This window comes from Castanea sativa, chromosome 8 (genome assembly GCF_040712315.1).
Source record: "Castanea sativa cultivar Marrone di Chiusa Pesio chromosome 8, ASM4071231v1".
In the NCBI taxonomy this organism is placed as follows: Eukaryota; Viridiplantae; Streptophyta; class Magnoliopsida; order Fagales; family Fagaceae; genus Castanea; species Castanea sativa.
Genome location: NC_134020.1, coordinates 34,037,631 through 34,057,959, shown reverse-complemented (window position 1 = coordinate 34,057,959; position 20,329 = coordinate 34,037,631). Strand labels below are relative to the sequence as shown.

Genomic DNA, 20,329 nt, shown 5'->3' with positions numbered 1-20,329 from the left:
TGCAGAGGGTGAACTTACCTCGGATGGACACCGAAGAACTCGGGATTTCGTGATAAAGATTAGGGGATGACGCGGTTAAGGCCAATGGTTAAAAGGGGTAAACCCTAGAATGCCCGAAGGCTGGTGTTGAAGAAATGTCAGATAAAGCGCCGCCACCTCCACATTAAAGACCCCGCACCTTTCTGCACCCCGGCGCATTTATGGGGAAGTGACACACGAACGCAGTGGAAGAGAAACTTGCAGTTACTATTCAAAGGCACTGAGAAAAGAAATATCTAGGCTAAAGGGGAGGTAAAGCAATACGTGTACAAAGTATTCAAAAGAGTAGTATTTAAAGAGCAATCTAAGACAGAAAAAGGGATCCCCCTCTTTGTAACCTAAAGGAAAGAGAAAAAGAGAGAGAAATTATATAAGAACAGTTCTCGGCTTACGTCCGAGCAGATTGACTTATAGCATTCTTTGTTGTTTTTAAGGGTTTATAATCTTTGGCTTGCTATTTAATCCTCAAACACTTCTAACCTAGGTTTCAAGCCCACACTCTACAAATCACATTGTTTAAGGCTCGTTGGGCCTGAGCCCGTAACTGTTCTTGGCGCCAATTGTAAGTCTGTGGGAAATCTAGTCTAGAAGCGACAGGGGTACTATGGCAGGCTTAGGTGCTCACCATGCTGAGTCACAGGGATCACAGCCGGAAGATCATTTTGAACGTCTGGAACATCAAAGAGATCGTGAGGGGAGTGTCCATACAGAATATCCAGGTGCCGGCCATATTCATGAAGGGGTAGCACCACCCACGATGAGGGTTCTAAATCCATGCAGAAGGAAATTAACCGTCTAAAGAGAAAGCTACGCCGCGCTAAGCGTAGGTTTTCATCATCTTCATCTAACTCTTCCTCAGAGGAGGATAGGGGAGCTGGCCACAGCTCAAGGTCGCGCTCTCCCGCGGTGCGACATCCTCGGTGAGGGAGGGCGTGCCCAACCAACTCGCGAGACGTAAGAAGCCTCGTTCTAGGGGCTTAGGTAACGATACCATGAGTAGGGGCGTTGCACCAACTCTCTAAATCTCCGTTTTCGCGGAGGATTGAGGCAGGGGAGGCTTCCGGAGGTTCACCCGGCCCACCTTCACCATTTATAATGGCCGACCGATCAGGTGGAGCACGTGAGTCACTTGACCCGAGAGGATGGCGGTGCACTCTCACAATGAGACTACGATGTGTAAAGTTTTCCCCTCCGGCTTGGGACTGTGGCTATGAGATGGTTTAACGGTCTCAAATCTGGGTCCGTAGGCTCGTTTGGGGAGCTGATTAGGGCATTCGCTTCGCGGTTCATTACGTGTAGCAAAGTCCCTCGGCCATTGGATTCGCTGCTATCCATGGCCATGAAGGAAGGGGAGACACTGAAAGCATACTTCGACCGATACTGGGAGATGTTTAACGAGATAGATGGTGACTTTGATGAGGTGGCGCTTAATACCTTTAAGGTAGGTCTCCCTACTGACCACGACCTAAGAAAGTCTTTGACGAAAAAGCCCGTCCGCCGCAGTGTACGCCGCCTTATGGATCGTATTGATGAGTACAAGAGGGTAGAAGAAGACCAGCAGCAAGGGAAGGGAAAGGAAAAGGCTATCCCGCAGGAGAGAAGGGATTTCAGGTCGGATAGATACCACAACAACAAGCCGAGGAGGGATTACTTCGGGCAATCCGGCTCGGCGGCACCTCGAGCTGTAAATGCGTGTTCGAGAACCGGTGCATCGATTACTAGAGAAATTTCAGAAAGAGCCTTTCTTCGGATGGCCGGGCAAGATGGCGGGGGGACCACTACGAGAAGAAACCAAAATCTCTTTGTCGGTATCATCGGGATGTAGGCCACGCTACCGAAAAGCTGTCGGACCACGTGGAACCATCTAGAGCGCCGTCGGTGAGGGAAAGTTGAAGCGACACTTGTGTCGGCCAGAGCGGGCAGGTCAAGTTGGTTCAAACGACGGAAGGAACAATATATCTCGGCCGGCCTTGGGAACAATTAATGTTATCTTCGGCGCACGGCCGGGTCGGCTCGGGTCCCACTGGGTGATGGCGGTTTCCCATCAACGGGCCAGGGACATGGGTCAGGCCGAGGTTGAAGTGGCACTTTGCCCGTCCTAGATTTCTCGGAGGAGGATAAGGTAGGGACCATCCATTGTGACGATGCTCCGTGGTTACCCTCGGGAGTGGGAACTATGACGTGAGAAGGGTGATGATAGATCGGGGCGGCGGTGCAGATATCATGTACCCCGATCCGTTTAAGGGGTTAAGATTGAAGTTGGAAGACCTTACTCCTTATGACTCGCCACTTATAAGCTTCGAAGGGAGCCGTTGTGCGAAGGGACGGATCCGTTTGCCCATTCAGTCGGCTCGAAACGGTGGAGGTGGAGGTGGACTTCATCGTCGTTGATGCGTACTCTCCATACACGGCTATCCTTGCCGGGAGCCTTGCTGCATGCGCTTGGAGCGCGTCTCCTCTACCTTACATGTTAAAGTTAAATTCCCCTCGGGGGAATGTGTTGAGGAAATCCTCGCCAGCCAATCGGTAACTAGCGGTGCATATCGGCTGCGGTCTTGCATCGAAGCGAGTCTTCGGCTTTGATCAACAAGGGTTTATAGCATTAACGGCTCTGATTCATCCGGAGTGGTGACAGGAGATGAGACACGGTGCGAGGGATTAGAGAAGTTTCCAGTGGCCGATGACCGGAGAGATTCTTCCAAGTCGGTGTACTTTTACCACACCAGAGAAAATGGAGTTGTTAGAGTTCTTGAAGGATAATGTTGATGTTTTTGCGTGGGATCCTTATGAAGCTCAGGCACGGATCCGGGCTTCATTTGTCATCACCTAAATGTCAACCCGGCTATCATTCCGAGAAGGCAGCCACCTCGGCGATCTTCCGGGGAACATTCGAGGGCACGTGAAGGAAGAGGTGCTTAAACTCGAAAGGGCGGGGCTATCAAAGAAGTTTTCTACCCCGAGTGGTTAGCCCGTACGAGTTGTCGTTAAAAAGAAAAATGGAACGTGGAGGGTATGTGTGGACTTTGCGATGCGAACAAGGCTGTCCCAAAGATTCGTTTCGATGCCACGTATTGATCAGGCGGTGGATGCCACTTTCGGTCCATCCTCGGATGAGTTTCTTAGACGCCTTCCGGGGTTATCACCGGATTCCCTTGCACTTGGAGGATCGGGGAGAAGACCGCATTCATTACGCCGACGGGGAATTACCATTATAAGGTGTGCCGTTCGGTGCGAAGAATCTTGGGGCTACTTATCAAAGGATGATGACCGAGAATGTTCGAACGACGGAGATGGGGAAAACCATTGGGGTATACGTTGACGACATGGTGGTGAAAAGCAAAACAATCCCTCACATGTGAAAGATTTGGCCGACGCTTTCGGATACCGAGAAGGTACAAGTTGCGCCTCAACGCCTCAAAATGTTCTTTCGGCGTGGGGTGCGGGAAGTTCTTGGGATACATGATTACACGTAGAGCGCAGGTAAACGGTGCAGGTCAAGGCTATTCGGGACTTGCGGCCTCTCGGAACCCAAAAGAAATTCAAAAGTTGACGGAATGATTGCCGCTTTGAACGGGTTCATATCTCGGTGGTGACCGGTGTCGTCCTTTCTTCCAACTTCGAATAAGTGGAAAGGGTTTCAATGGACCGAGGACCGCGAGTTAGCCTTTCAACGGCTTAAGCAATATCTATCTCGGCCACCCATTCTTTCTCGTCCAGGCACATGAGATTTTGTTTGCTTATACGCGGTGGCCGTCCACGCGGTCGGCCTTGTCCCGATAAGAGATGATAGCGGGGTGCAAGACCGGTATATTATGTTAGTAAGTCTTTGGGTGATGCCGAGGTACGTTATCAACCACCAGAGAAAGCGCTCGGCCGTGGTTCATGCCACGCGAAAGCTTCCCCATTATTTTCGGTCCCACACGGTGGTTGTTGACGAATTGCCCCTCAGGCGGTTCGCGTAGCGTCGACTACTCAGGAAGGATAGCAAAGTGGGGGACCATCCTAGGGGCTTTTGATGTAAAGCATAAGCCTCGCACCTCGGTGAAGGGCCGGGTCCTCGGCCGACTTGGTGGCGGAATTTGCCGAGCCATTGCGGAAGAAACTCTAAAAGAAGCACATATGGATGAAAAATCAGTTGGTGTGATTACAACCGCCTTAGTGCCTCCGATTTGGAAAATGTATGTGGATGGGGTGGCTAATCGAGAGGATCCGGTGTTGGACTTGTTCTTATGTCCCTGCAGGGGAATTGTCTTCGAAAAATCTTTGAGATTGGTGTTCTCGGCTACTAACAATGAGGCCGAATACGAAGCGGTCTTGGTAGGCATGAAAATGGTGCATAGGATGGGTGGAAGGGAAATCCACATCTTCTCGGATTCTCCGTGGTGGTCGGACGGAGTCACGGGGACCATGGAGGCTAGAGATCCAAGGATGCGGGAATATTTGGCCCGGGTTAAGCGTCGGCAAACTCAATTTAGCTCCTTCGCCTTAACTCATATCTCTCGGAGCGGAAACACCCATGCGGACTCCTTAGCCATGCCGGCAACGTCCTCGGCTCAAGGTTTACCTAGGGTTATCCTCGTTGAGGATTTGCTAGAGCTCTCTTGTCATTACCAACGCGCCTCGTATCCATCTAATAAGGCTGGACCTAGTTGGATCGACCTAGTCGTATCTTTTCTTAGGGATGATGTCCTTCACGAGGACAAATCCGAAGCAGATATAAGATACGCCGAAAGGTGCCACGTTTGGTTTGTCCAGGATCAAAAGCTGTACAAACGATCCTTTTCGGGAGACCGTACTTGTTCGTGTGTACACCACCGATTTAACGGAGGGGCTTCTAGAAGAATTGCATGAAGGGATTTGTGGCAGCCACCTTGGGGAAGGTCCTTGGCCCACGAGCTCGACTCGGGGTTATTGGTGGCCCGATATACAAAGGGGAGGCCAAGACTATGCCGGGAAATGTGATCGGTGTCGAGGTTTTGCTCCTAATATTCACCAACCCGGAGGGGTTCTTAACCTCTCTCCGCCACTTGGCCTTTCGCACGATGGGGCTTGGACATTGTAGAGGGCCATTTTCGAGAGCCGCCGGCAATAAAAGATGGCTTCTTGTGGGAACGAGACTATTTCACTAAATGGGTTGAGGCCGAGCCCTTAGCAAATATAAGAGATATTGACTCCAAGAAGTTTGTACGGAAAAACATCGTTACCGTATTCGGTATACCACACACGCTCATCTCGGACAATGGTGTTCGGTTTCGACGGTAAGGCTTTTAGGAAGTATTGTGGTGACATGGATATTATAAATAGGTATTCCACCCCAGCTTATCCTCGAGGAAACGGGGGGCCGAGGCCGTTAACAAAGTCATTGTCAAGTGGGCTAAAGAAAAGGTTGGATGATGCGAAAGGTAGATGGGTAGAAGAGCTCCCTCATGTTCTCGTGGACGTATCGGACCACACCGCGCGAGTCCGGAGAAACTCCATTCTCTATGACTTATGGAGCCGAGGCGGTAATACCTCCGGAATACGGTTTTCCACCTTAAAGACCAGCTCCTTTAGTCCCGAGAATAACAATGGACTCTGGAAAAAGGCCTAGATTTGCTTGAGGAACGGCGCGAGTCACCGATGGTCCAGATGGCTTATTATCAACAGAAGCTAAAACGGGGTTACAACGCCCACGTGAGGCTAAGGCCACTTGCGCTTGGTGATCTTGTATTAAGGAAAGTTGTAGGCACTTCTAAGAACCCAGCTTGGGGTAGGCGGGACCTAGCTTCAGGGAAGGCCCCTATCGCATTGTTTCAATAGCGAGGCATAGTGGTCGTATAGGCTAGCTAACCTAGACGAACGAAAATTGTACCACGTCCATGGGAATGTAAATAATCTTAGAAGGTATTATTATTAATGAAATGAGCTTTTGTCAATTAATATTTCAAAGTTATGGGTAGCTCTGATGCTCGCAGTTATTATTTTTAAGAATCAAACAGAAACTTGGTTAAGTGTCATCCTCGGATCACAGGCCTTGTGGAAATTGATGTCTTGTCATTTGTTAAACAGAACCTTAGTTATGCCGAGTCTTCGGACCTCCTACTTTGGGAAAATTAACATGTGAAGTTACAATTTTTAAGAATCAAACAGAAACTTGGTTAAGTGTCATCCTCGGATCACAGACCTTGTGGAAATTGATGTCTTGTCATTTGTTAAACAGAAACTTAGTTATGCCGGGTCTTCGGACCTCCTACTTTGGGAAAATTAACATTTGAAGTTACAATTTTTAAGAATCAAACAGAAACTTGGTTAAGTGTCATCCTCGGATCACAAACCTTGTGGAAATTGATGTCTTGTCGTTTGTTAAACAGAACCTTAGTTATGCCGGGTCTTCGGACCTCCTACTTTGGGAAAATTAACATTTGAAGTTACAATTTTTAAGAATCAAACAGAAACTTGGTTAAGTGTCATCCTTGGATCACAAACCTTGTGGAAATTGATGTCTTGTCGTTTGTTAAACAGAACCTTAGTTATGCCGGGTCTTCGGACCTCATACTTTGGGAAAATTAACATTTGAAGTTACAATTCTTAAGAATTAAACGAAAAATTGGTTAAGACTTATCTTTGGACAACGACTTTGATTAAAGTTAGGTTCTGATTATGCCTGGGTGTTAATGCATTGCAGTTTATTAATTTGGATCTTAAGTCTTATATCCTTAAATGTCAAGCAAATTTGTGTAAGGAAAGGCCCTCAGACCTTACATCCTACTAGAAAGGATGCTGTACATAACAAAGGTTTAATCGTTATACAGGATCTTCCTTTTTTTTTTAATCAAAGGTACTGTTTAAACATTTCAACCATACCACCTTTTGTTAAACCTTTAATAATGTGCGTATGATTATGTGGAAGTTATGTTTGCGCAATCCTTGGAGTTAGATTTGTTTACTCTGCGAAATTTTTATTATGTGCTAATGGCAGTCTTTATAACAAATACAAAAAAAAAGGTAAAGTAAAACAGATGCAACCCAAGTGAAAAGCAAAATGAAATTGTTCTTCATTAATTAATCAAATATACATTACATATATATAATTCAAACACAGAAAAAGAGAAGTCCTAAAGATAGGCCCTAAGCTTTTGTAGGGGGGTCTTGCTGAGAGGTACTAGTGCCCTCGGTCTCCCTCGACCTCCGGCTCGAAAGGGTGTCAAAACTTGCTTTCCCTTATCCGTCTTCCACGGAAAGACGTTAGGTTCCACTTTCTGGTTCGGGTCCTTCTCTGCATCCCTCCTCCTTCCTTCTCTTTGTTGGAACCGAAGGTTACGTAGGATCGGGGAGTTTCTTTGTGGGGCCACGGAGGTAGAGCGAGGAAGAGTTGTCTCGGGGGTAGCGGTGGCGAGCGGGGAGCCTCTCTTCAATCTCGTATTTCTAGGGGAAGCCAAACGTTCTCGGACTTCCTCAGATCCGAAGATTGGGGAACTCCTGCTACGTTTAAAGCTTCCCCCCATACTTTTTGACAGTATTCGAGGCATAAAGCCGCGAACTCATCGATCAGCTGCTCCTCGGTGGTAGCTACACCTTCATCGAAACTTGCACTCGCTTGGCGACTGAAGAGAGAGTTGGAAGGAGGCTGGCTTCTTCCTTCGTCGGCGCCGGTTGCTTTTTCAGATCCGAGCACTCCCTTTGAGCTTGGGAGAGCTCTTCATCTCTTTCACGAAGGAGCTTGCGCTGTCCTTCTATCTGGGTCTTCATGGTCTTCAAGTTTGATTCGACCCCATTTTTCTCTCTCCTCAGATCCGCCACCTCCGAGGTCAGCTTCTCATTCTCAGCAAGGGCTGTGCCCAAGGACTTCTCAGTTTCCAGTCTGATTTCGAGCTCAGTTCTGGCTACCTTCCGAGTGTCTTCTATAAACTTCTCGGCTACAAAGACCTCCTGGATAGCCTGTAACAAAGGATGATGGAGTTAGAAATAGTAAAAAACAAACTTACTTATAAATATTGTTAAAAGTGGAATCTTCCTAAAAAAAGGGAAAAACTTACCAGCGCTAAGTCTCTTTTCAATGAGAGGAATAGTTGTGGCTGGCCCATTTTTTCCAAGGTCTCCATGTCCTTGGGCAGCAGGAGAGGGCGTTCCAAAACCTCGGCCAAGTGGTGGGCATGGCCTTGTTGAACCGCTCTTATACCGGAGCGCGGGAGATGGGTGCGCCGTCCAGTCTTAGATCGGGGGACCAGGTGGTCGGTGCTCGGCGCACTTCAGCCTCGTCCCTGAATTCCCCGATTTCAACCAAGCGGGCCCTGCCCTTGCCTTTGTCCAGCTTCTGCTGCTGGGCCGGTGGGAGTTGTTGTCGTGGTTTCTTGGGGTCCTTACTAAGTGTCCCCTCGGTATCCCCCTTCCTCTTTTTCTTGTGATCCTCGGCTGGAAGTTTTGGCTCGTTTGGAGGAGGGGAGGTGGTAAAGCTGGGGGAACTTGGGATGTCCCCGTCTTCTTCTCTACAACCTTAGCAGCTCTGTTGGTAAGGAGGCCCTGCATTCTACCCATGTCTTCTTCGGATCCGTCCTCGGGTAAGGCAACCACAAACCCTGCAATTCCAGAGGCCTCGGCGGCTTCTTCCTCCTCGTCCGAAAGTACCACAAACTGGTTCCCGCGAGGTCTCTCGGTGTCTTCGAGACGGAATTGATCTATCTCGTCGTCGAGTGTGTGTGAAGAGGACACCTGCTCTTCTGGAACGACAGTTGCTTGTGGGTGCACGGCAAAGGGAATTGCTGCTATAGTTTGGTTGTACAAAACGGTGTTAGGAGCGTCCGGGAGGTCGCGGTTGTCTAAAAAGTTCGGCCGGGCTACGTTTATTTTTCTTAGTCTCCGGTCTCCCGCGATTATGGCGTTTTCTATTTCTTGGAAGTCTGAGGAGATGGGATTGTATCCTAAAATCAGATGGGCGGCTCTAAGTTGTAGGTCCTCACTGACGAACACCTCGGAGCGAAGTACTCGGTTTAGATCCGCGACGTTACAGTGACTCAGACGAGGACGCACGTGTTGCTTATCTGCAAAAAAGACATCAAAACAAACAAACCTGGTCAGATTCACACAGATATTAAACAAGTTTAAGTAAGAGTGAATATGCATTTCTGTGTGTGTTATAAGAAGTTGTGTTGTGGGGAGATTAATCCTACGGCATCGCACCTGGATCCCCCCACTCAACTGGGCAGTGGAGGCCGTCGTGCCAGTTCCCAGACACGATCAAGTAGTCGTCCTTCATGCCTTTGTTGGATTTGGGCAGACAGGAGATTAGCCTAACGGTGCTGGACCGAGACTTAATATAATAACCTACCTTAGAAAGTTTATTGGACTCATATAGGAATACGACATCGTGCCATGTGAGGTTTAAACCCATCTGCTCGTTTAGAGCATCTACACTACCCAAAACTCTAAAAACGTTTGGGAGGCACTGATCGGGACACAACCGGTGGTTGCGAAGGTACTCCCTAGTTACAGGTCTCATTGGGAGGGTCATCCCACCCTCTATGAAGGCTATCATTGGGATGATAACCTCTCCCCCTTTCCTAGAACCGGCCACGGCCTGTAGGGCAATATTTTAGTCCTACATCACGGGAATGCGGTATTTGGCCCTAAAGCCTTCCATCCCCGGCGGTATCAACTAGACACTTAAACCTACCCATTAGAAAAGAACGAAAGGCTAAACTCTAAAGGGGAGAACGTTTACGAAGACGATGAGGACTGTATCCGAGGATAAAAGGTTAAAAACAGAGAGAGCAAGAACTTACAAAGTTGAAGGTACAGGTTTCCACGGTTTTCTGCTGGTAAAGAATGATTGTTGGTGTTTTGATGGGATTGATCCCTGATGAATTAAATGAAGGCGCAGGTTCCCGAAGTGTCACGACGTGCGAAAAGGCGGCCTCGAAATTATATTTGTCCCGCCTAAAATTTCGTGGAGTAACGAGGATCGTTGGATGCCCATCTCACCGTTGAACATGGGAGACAAAGAGTAACTTACAATAATAAATGCGCGCGTTTTTGAAAATAAAACCGCCAAGTGGCATCTTCTGGGACGCGAAACGATTTCCACACGTGCCATCGCTTGGTAAGTGGTGGGAGTGGATTCTCGTTAGATCAAAACCCTATTTTTCTCCTCGGATGTCGAAAATTAGAGTTTTGAGGGGCTATTGTGGGGGGCAAAAAGATCCTAATGAGAATGTGGGCCTTTTGGGCCGTGTTAAGGAAGGCCGACCTGCTACTGGGTTTAGAATTTATTGGTACTATGGGTCGGCCCATACGCCGAGGGTCCGAGGATCTGAGGAGGTGAACTTACCCTCGGATGGACACCGAAAGAACTCGGGATTTCGTGATAAAGATTAGGGGATGACACGGTTAAGGCCAATGGTTAAAGGGGTAAACCCTAGAATGCCCCGAAGCAACGGTGTTGAAGAAATGTCAAAGATAAAGGCTGCCACCTCCACATTAAAGACCACGCACCTACCACCCCGGCCGCATTTATGGGGAAGTGACACACGAACGATTGGAAGAGAAACTTCTGGACGGTTACTATTCAAAGGCAACCGAGAAAGAAATATCTAGGCTAAAGGGGAGGTAAAGCAATACGTGTACAAAGTATTCAAAAGAGTAGTATTTAAAGAGCAATCTAAGACAGAAAAAGGGATCCCCCTCTTTGTAACCTAAAGGAAAGAGAAAAAGAGAGAGAAATTATATAAGAACAGTTCTCGGCTTACGTCCGAGCAGATTGACTTATAGCATTCTTTGTTGTTTTTAAGGGTTTATAATCTTTGGCTTGCTATTTAATCCTCAAACACTTCTAACCTGGGTTTCAAGCCCACACTCTACAAATCACATTGTTTAAGGCTCGTTGGGCCTGAGCCCGTAACTGTTCTTGGGGTCAGGTGCAATTGTGCACTTACAGTTATGAACACAAAAAATTCACAATAATTTTACTTTAACAAATATATAAGGAGAGAGAGCCAAAAAAAAAATGTTAATATAAAAAAATGCTAATATTAATGAGGTAATAAAGTGAAAAGTATTAATATTTAATGATGTTTTTTCAACCGTTAGGGCCCTGTTTGGTGCACCATTTATAAATAAAAAAAAACACATGTTTTTAAACAATATTACACGTATTTCTACACATATTTTCATTCACACGTATTTCCACACATGTTTTCAAATAACAAAACACATGTTTTTAAGTACATGTACCAAACACCCTCTAGATTTCTTAGAAATCTACGGTTTAAAAAATGTGGAATTCTCTCTCTCTCTCTCTCTCTACACACACACACAAGGAAAAGTATATGTAATAAATTTTGAAGTTAAAATTTTCAAAAGTCACTCCTAATTTTCTTTCAACAATTATGTTGACTTTAAAAAGACCCTAAAAATAGAAAAGTAATGTTAGAGACACAACAAAATGTCACAATATTTCACCTTCCTAAATTAGCATGCCAATATACCTATGGACCTACCACAATCTCCAATTAAATTTTTTTAATATGGACACAATAAAAATTCACAATAATTTTAGAGAAATAATATGTCCACAATATTTTCACAATATTTTTACAACAAATCTTAAGTGGCAGATTGTTACTGGTTGTTATTGTTGGAGGGAAAAAAGTAATCTTCGTGTTAGGTTCAAATTTGAACCAATAACAACTACCTGTGATTTGTTATGAAAATGTTATAAAAATGTTGTGGACGTAGCATCTCTGATAATTTTACATTAACAAAGAAACATATTAAAAAAAATAATTTCACATTAACAAAGAAACATTTAAAAAAAAAATAATTGCATTACCGTGAACCGGGAACTGGCCACCAGTCCGGTCATCCAAGCATTAGCAGAAAATTTCATATCAAAGAAAGCATAGGACGATCATCAAGTACACAAGCTGTAACTTGCTTGTATAATTCTTGAAGCAATTTGTTACTTAAATGAAATCATTGAAAGAACTTATGGAATAGCTAAATAACTCAAGTATCATGGCTGTACAGAATAGAAACATGAAAAGATTTTTCGTGTAAAAGCTCGAAACAGAAATTAGAAATCAACTGTAATTCATGTTCATTGTTTTGAAGCATATGCCAATCAAAGTTCACTTTAGGGCTCTAGCAATTGAAGTTGCAGCCATTTAATTCATTGAAATAATAGTAAGTACACTTATTCATTAAGGAATAATCAAATCGTGGAACTATCATTTGCTCAATTTCAACTCAATATCGATTGGTAGTAATAGGTGCTGCCTAGTACAATACTTGCCTCTTTTCTTTTCTATTCAATTCATGTAAGCTATCAAAAATGTTGGCTGCTATAGTGTAAGATTCTGGACGAATTGGGCAGCAATAGATTGCAAAATTAGATGGTTGCATGGGCAAGTAGGAGGTGGCAGCAAGTGAATTAGGTGTCATATGGTGGGAGCCTTCAAGCATGGGGAAGTAGGAGGTGGTGTGAGGGAAGGCTGATGGTGTCATGATGGGAAGCAAGAGGTTTCATGGCTGGACACTTCAAATTTTATTTGCAAAGTGGTCTTTAATTTTTTTTTTTTTGGCCTGATTGTACCAAGTCCCAACTCATTAAAATTTTCTGTAATGGCACCCTTATTTGCCTTCTACATAATTTAAGTGTCCTCTTTTATTTCTAAATTTTAATTTACTTAAAAAAAATACTTGATTATCATTAATGAAATGATATAGACATACTTAATCATTAGGGTTAGAGGTGTAGAATATCACAAAACGCATGTGACCAAACTTATTTAATTATGTAGCACTTTTTTGGGAACTTGAGTTTAACTGGAGTTTGACAAATTGGAGTTCCAAAAAAGTGCTACATAACCAAATAAGTTTGACCGGATGTGTTTCTCTTAAAATTTTCCTAAAATTTTGCTATTTGGCAAAAAATGATATTAATTAGCTAAGGAACAATTGAGTTGAATTTTTATTTTTGATAATTAGATAGTTATAATGTGGAAGAGGAGATTTGAATCTTAGATGTTATGAAAATGCCAGTGCTGCTAATTGAGCTACTAAGGCTCTTGAATTAGCTACTAAGGCTCTTGATATTGAGTTTTATTTTTTAATTAATAATTGAGGTGACAAGCTCTTATTAGACTAGATGGATCATATTATACAAATTGTATCTTAGTACATTGCAATATGATACTTGCCTAATTACTTATTTAATATATATATATATATATCTATATATTAAGAGGATTTAAAAAATTAGTTATGACTTCAAAAAAATGTCAAAAATATCCATAATCTAATTAAATAATCTTTATTCTTAAAAAAAAAAGGATTAAAATTGTAATTCAAAAAAATTCAAAAACAAGAAAAAAAAACCACCGGATAAACTTTTTTCTTTAAAAATAAACATACTCTCTATCTAAACATATCTCACGTACCTTTGATACAATTTTTTTTTCCTAAAAATTAGCATACACTAAACCCAGCAGTTTACTTCATTTCAAATCCTAAATTTTAGTTTTATAAAAATTCATTCCTGTATAACCTCATTAATAATAGATAAATTCAAATTGAAAAATTATATTCAACTAAAAAAAAAAAAAGAGCCTTATTGCACGTGCGGAACGTGTGTGATAAGACTAGTCTATACTATTATTTAAGGGACTGCTCCTGTTTGGACCAGATTTTTTTTTGTACCAAAATACCCCTACAACCTATATTTAAGTAGGGGCAAAATTTGATAAAAATGCTTCTGTAATTTCCACGTAAAACACTATCTACAAAACAAGACCACACTCCCAATACACTCACGTTGGTTTTCAAACTAAAATTGCTTCTTCTTCAATTCTCCAATTCTCTCAATTCTGTGTTTTCAAACTCCTTTCCCCCACGTCTTTACTTCAAATTCACTACAAACAACAACAACAACAACAACAACAGATAGATTTGAGGTAAGCTCTTTCTTAGATCAAATTTCAGCCCTCTCTCTCTCTCTCTCTGATCTCATTTTTTTATTTCTACATTTCTCACTTCAATTTCTCTCTCTATTTGGCCATGTTTTGCTTATTTTTATTTCGAAACTTACGGAATATTTTCTGATCTATTGTTTTACAGGCCTTCACAAGACGCTATTAAAAGATGTTTCATTTTTTATGACTCTTCACTGATGTGTAGGCTTTGAGGTTAGTACAATTCGGCTTCGTTCTTCTCTACATTATTTGTCATAATAACAATGCCAATAACAAGAATTACCATACTGATGTGTAGGCAGAAGAGATCAGCGTGAGAAGGAGAGAGAGTAAACTGATTTTGGGTGCAAGGGATTCTCTCAAAAAGACATGCTTCAGGTTAGGAAAAAGCTCAAAACAAACGTGTCTTCTATTTCCCACAGGGCCACATCGAATAGGTTTGTTTTTAACTCCAAAGCTAGCATTTTTCGTCTTAGCTTAAATTGTTATGGTTTGCAAGTCTGATTTTGGGCGTGACAGTTGTGAAAGCTTGAGTTTTTTTTTTTTGATAGTTTTGGTTCATTTTTAACTCTAAAGCTAGCATTTTTCACCTTAGCTTAAATTATTATGGTTTGCAAGTCTGATTTTGGGTGTGGCAGTTGTGAAAGCTTCAATTTTTTTTGATAGTTTTGAGCTTTTGTTTCTAGGTTTTGTTGTTCAAACTTCAAAGTGGCTAATAAGTAATGATTTTTTTTAAGTCTTGGATTATCGTTTAGCAAAAAAAAGTCTTGGATTATTAGATTATGTGTTAATTTTCTTCTCCATGTGTTGGTTTACCAATGAGAAATTAAATTTATGCGGTAGATTTCGGGTCATATGAGGTTCTCAATTTCAAATGCTAGGATAATTATTGCTTTATTTTTAAAAAAGGGTTGTTTTTATCTCCAAAAAAAATTTATTATTTTATCATGGTTTACATTCTAAAAGGACTACACTTTCTTATCATTATTATTTCCATATCATTATCTTATCTTATCTTATCTTTTTTTTATTTGGTCAGTTTGATGGGTGTTTAAGTATTTTCTCTAATTAATGACTAAATTTTAAAGAATAGGTATGATATATATTGATTTTTTTTTTTTTTTTGTGGTTATTGGGTTTGACTCATTATTTTATTGTATGTGTTCTAAGTAGTGCCCTCTCTTCCTCTTATTATTTTTGTTTGTTGTTTTTCTTACATTTAAGCCCTACTCTCTATTTTTTTTGTATTTTTTTTAGATTGAGATATCAACAATTTGGTTAGATTGCATAGCAGACACATTGGATGAATTCAAGTGAGCGAAATGATAGTTAATCTATCAAGTACTTGTTAAAAAACCTTTTTTTGTAAATATCCTACCTTATGAAATTTAATATTGTCCTTTTTTGTGCCTTTCATTGCACATTTGATGATTTTGTAAGCAATTGTTATATACGCAAATTTGCTAAAGCAAGAATGATACTGGAGAACTTTTAGGGGTAAAAACCTACACCCTTAAATATATCTTATGTTTGATAGTTTAAAATGTTACTTCATTTTAAAATTTTAAAAAATTGGTAAAAATTTAATTTGATCCAAAATAACTTACCAAAAGACAAAAAAGACTCCAAACAAACCATGCATTTTGAATTTGCATCAAGTGTTACGTGTCCTCAGTTAATAAATTTGCATCAAAGTTTTTTTTTTTTTTTTTGAGGGTGGTGAGTCCTTCAACATTGGTTTCCTTTTTTTTTAAAAAAATTGTTTTAAGTATTTTTATTCCTAAAATTTTGCCTATTATTTAGATATTATTTAGAAGTAATTTTTAATTTTTTCCAAAATTTTTTACTTTTATATTTAAAGAAAAGAGGAAAAAATAAAAACCCACGTTTTATAAATTTTCAACCAATTAATAACATAAAGCCTTTTCTATACAAAAAAAAAAAAATTAATATCCTCATATACATAAACAAAATTGACAAAAATAGATAATAATTACGGAATACTAGCCTCTAAGTACCAGTGGTTAGAGGCTAGTATATATTATGATTCTTTCCAAATTGCATATTATATGCTCCCTATTGTTTTTTTTTTTTTTTTGATAGGAATGCTCCCTATTGTTAAGTGTAAACCTCAGACTGTTTATTTGAGAATTGAACCCAAGTTGAAAATTTTTATTGTTGGGTGTTTATGGAATTTCCAGTTTACAAGCCGAACCCTACGACCAAACAAGAATAAAACCAACTCCTGAATTAACTCTAGTGTTTCCCACTTCACTTCAACTACTCATATATGTAATGGGCCCTCACTTTATTACATGTTTCCCTTTGCTTTGTGTGGCGAAAATAGCAAATTAGCTATAGTTTCCAAACAATATAATTAGTAGTTACGGTTTATAAATTATATTTTTTACTAGCATCTCGAGTTTAAAAGACTCGATTTTGGGCTTAAAAATCGAGTCTTTGAGTGTCGATTTTCACGTCTGATGTGGTATTTTTTTCACGTGGAGCCTACTTGAAAATCGAGTATCTAAGACTCGATTTACAAACCAAAAAAAGTTTACTCTAAGTCTCTTAACATCCATTCCCAGAAATGCACAACAACCACCAAAACTCACCATTTTGCCTATCCCACATCAAAATTCATCCACCACCGTAGGAAGATCTGAGCAAAACTCAGCGCACAAAAAAAAAAAAAAAACCCAAAGCGAGCAAGCTCAGATCCATGGTTGCGGCCTGGGTCGCGCGACTTGGACGCGCCGGATCCAATCAGAGTAGGTGGCTGTGGAATGGGTTCAGCCGTGGATCGCGATTGTCGTCAGTGAGTTTTTTTTTTTTTTTTTTTTTCTCTGGTGGCGGATCCGATCTGTTTGGGTTTGGTGTTGTTGGATTTTAGGTGGTGGTGGTGGTGGCTGCTGTGCTGTGGTTGTGTGTGTTTTTTTTTTTTTTTTTTTTCCGGTCTGTTTGGGTTTGGCGTTGTTGGATTTCAGGTGGTGGCTGCTGTGCTGTGGGTGTGTTTTTTTTTTTTTTTTCTCTATCTTTCTTCTAATACTGATAGGATTCTGGGGATTTTGAAACATTATAAATCGAGTTTTAGAGACTCGATTTTCAGGTAGATGCCACGTGAAAAAAATGCCACATCAGCAGACTATGAAAATCGACTCTAAAAGACTCGATTTTTAAGCCCTAAATCGAGTCTTTTGGACTCGAGATGCTAGTAAAAAATATAGTTTATAAACCGTAACTACTAATTATATTGTTTGAAAACTATAGCTAATTTGCTATTTTTGCCGCTTTGTGTTTATCTCTGTTCATGGCTCAAAACTCAATTAAAAAATACAAACACTATAACCCATATACACCATATGGCAAGACATCGAACATGTGAGTAAGAGGTGGAGCTTCGAAGAAGACACATGAACAGAGATAAAGACAACTGGACGAAACACATCGATCATGTTTGATTTAAATGCGCTAGTTTACTGATTTGTCATTTTTATACAGGTGTCGAATTTTTATTGGAGCATGAAACACCAACTGGATGCTGATCTGGTATTCCGGAAACATTATATAGTTTCTCAAAGCTGGAAAATGAGCTTTGTAGGGTAAAGTGTAAACACTGATACTCGATCATCTTTCTTAGAGAGAGAGAGAGAGAGAGAGAGGATGTGGAGGTCGGTGGTGGTGGCAAGAGCTGCTGTGTCGTCCAGACAAGGTGGAGCAGTATGGAGGAGGCTCTATGCAACTCAAAAGTTGAAACACAAGGTGCCTGCTGCTTCTTCATCTTCTAAAACTCAAACACAAACTGAGTCTGAATTTCCTGTTTTCTCAACAAATTCGGGTTTTCCCAAAAGATTATTTATTTGCCAAAACCCCAGGTTCTACTCTCAGACCTCAACAAACCCCACTGATTTTGAGGAGTCCTCAGTGGGTTTTGTTGAAAATGGTGATACCCAGTTGGAGAATTCTGAGATTCATGGGGTTTCTGAGCAAGGTTTATTTGGTATTGATAATAGTTTTGTCCCTGGGGATTGGGATGAGATTTTTGGGGTCTCAGACCAATCTGGTGATGCCCAGTTTGATACTTTTGCCACTGGGGAGTAAAATGGGGATGAAGAGGAGGAGGTTTATGAGATTAATGTGGAGCAGTTGGAGAATGTGTTGTCTTTATTGCAGAGTAGTGTTGATGGGTCTTTAGAGTCAGCTCTTGATGACATGGGTTTGACTCTACATGAGGAGTTTGTGGTGAAAGTTCTGGAAACCCCACTTGTTTTGGGTGAGAATTTGATTAGGTTTTTCAAGTGGGGTTTAAAGAAGAAATCTGAGTTTAAGGTGACTACCTGTGTGGTGGATGCGCTTGTGCGGGCAATTTGTCGTGAACTTAAGAAGAAAGATGCATATGCTTTGTGGGATTTGATTAAGGATATAGGTGAGAAAGAGAATGGTGTGTTGAATGTGGAGATTCTCAATCAGTTGATAGCTTTGTTATCGAAATTGGGAAAAGGGAAGGCGAGTTTGGAGGTATTTAACAAGTTTGGGGATTTTGGGATTGTCCCAAATGTTGATACATATTATTTCACGATTGAAGCACTATCTAGGCGATCAATGTTTGACTGGGCTTGGTCTGTTTGCGAAAAGATGCTTGATGAGGGAAGTTTGCCTGAGAATGAGAAAGTGGGTAAGATCATATCTTGGCTTTGTAAGGGGAGGAAGGCTAAGGATGCCCATTCGGTATATTTATTTGCAAAGGAGAAGAACCAAATTACTCCTAGATCTTCTGTTAATTTTTTGATCAGTTCACTCTGTAGAGAGGATGAAACTGTGAAATTGGCTTTGGAGATGTTGGATGATTTTTCAGGAGAAGCACGGAAATATGCAATTAAGCCATTTTCTACTATCATTCATGGTTTGTGTAGGATGAAAAATGTCGATGGGGCAAAACAGTTGCTTTCTAAGATGATCGCAGAGGGTCCGCCCCCTGGAAATGCAGTTTTCAATTCAGTTATCAGTGGATATTCCAAGGCTGGGGATCTGGGAGAAGCTATACAGATTAAGAAGCTGATGGAGAGTAGGGGATTGAAACCGGATGTGTACACTTATACTGTCATCATGAGTGGTTACACAAATGGTGGTCAGATGGAGGAGGCTTGTAAACTCTTGTCAGAAGCAAAAAAGAAGCATTCCAAACTGACCCCTGTGACTTACCATACACTCATTCGTGGGTATTCTAAACTTGAAGAGTTTGACAAGGCTTTGAAGTTGTTGGCTGAGATGAAGGATTTTGGCGTTCAACCTAATGTTGATGAGTACAATAAGTTGATCCAATCTCTTTGTCTAAAGGCTTTAGATTGGGAAACAGCAGACAAGCTGCTAGAGGAAATGAAAGAGAAAGGATTGCACCTCAATGGAATCACAAAGGGTCTCATAAGAGCAGTCAAGGAGATGGAAGAGGAGGAGCTAGTGCTGGGTTCATAAGTGTGGAGGGCCGGGTGCCTAAATTGTTTAGCTGGTTGTAGGAAGTAGATGTGATACAAAGGCACCGATGGGCCAGTTTTACTTCACCCCCCTCCCCCACTTTTTCAATGACATAAAGAGTGAAGCCTTGTGTATGACTTCTTTGAAGGATTGCATTATATATTCCTTCACATCAGTCAGATTGACAGAAAAGCTTCATTTATTTTTCTTTCTCTATTATTTTGCATCAGTTTTTCACTTACATTCTGTTAAGCAGCCGTCTTATCCAAGTGAGGGATATGCATTCTACAGACTGTAGAAACAATGGTTTTGGATGCAGTAATGCAAATGTCAAGTTTTTTTTAATTTATCATGTGATCTTGTTTTTTGTTACTAGGATATCTTGACTTGCTTAAATTTAAATTTAAAAATTTTCTTATTTCCTTAGGAAATCCATTTTCAGTTGCTGAAACAAAATCTCCTCATGTTGATGGTGCCACAGGTAGAAAATATTTCTTTATATGCCTTCTAGAATTGTTTTTATGATATGTAGTCTATAAATTTTTGCTTTACAGTTTGTTCAAGGTCAACATACAGCCTATTTTTATCTGTGGTGGTAATTGGATATTGTCAGATGGGTTACTATGTCTTTCAAAGGAACGTTACAAAACAGGCATCAAGTTTCATGTTGATATGAATTTGAATATGATCCGCCGCTGGGGTGGTGGATTGGCTGAGAGGCCAAAATTTTATCATTGTTGTGATATTTATGGACTTCTGGTGATCTCTCTCTCTCTCTCCCCCTCTCTTTGTGTGTGTGTGATGTGAATGTAATCAATTTTATGGAGTGTTTTCAAAAAGTAGAACAAGCAACAGCACAGGAACATAGAGACCTT

At 41.4% G+C, this 20,329-nt stretch overlaps 1 protein-coding gene across 1 annotated transcript; it reads left to right on the top strand.

Annotated features, from left to right (window-relative positions):
* Window positions 1-17,587: 17,587 nt before the first annotated feature.
* LOC142608004 (small ribosomal subunit protein mS80 (rPPR6)-like) lies at window positions 17,588-19,656 on the top strand. The gene has a single exon (XM_075779702.1). The coding sequence runs from the start codon at window positions 18,195-18,197 to the stop codon at window positions 19,452-19,454; it is 1,260 nt and encodes a 419-aa protein (XP_075635817.1). The 5' UTR covers window positions 17,588-18,194; the 3' UTR covers window positions 19,455-19,656.
* Window positions 19,657-20,329: the final 673 nt, after the last annotated feature.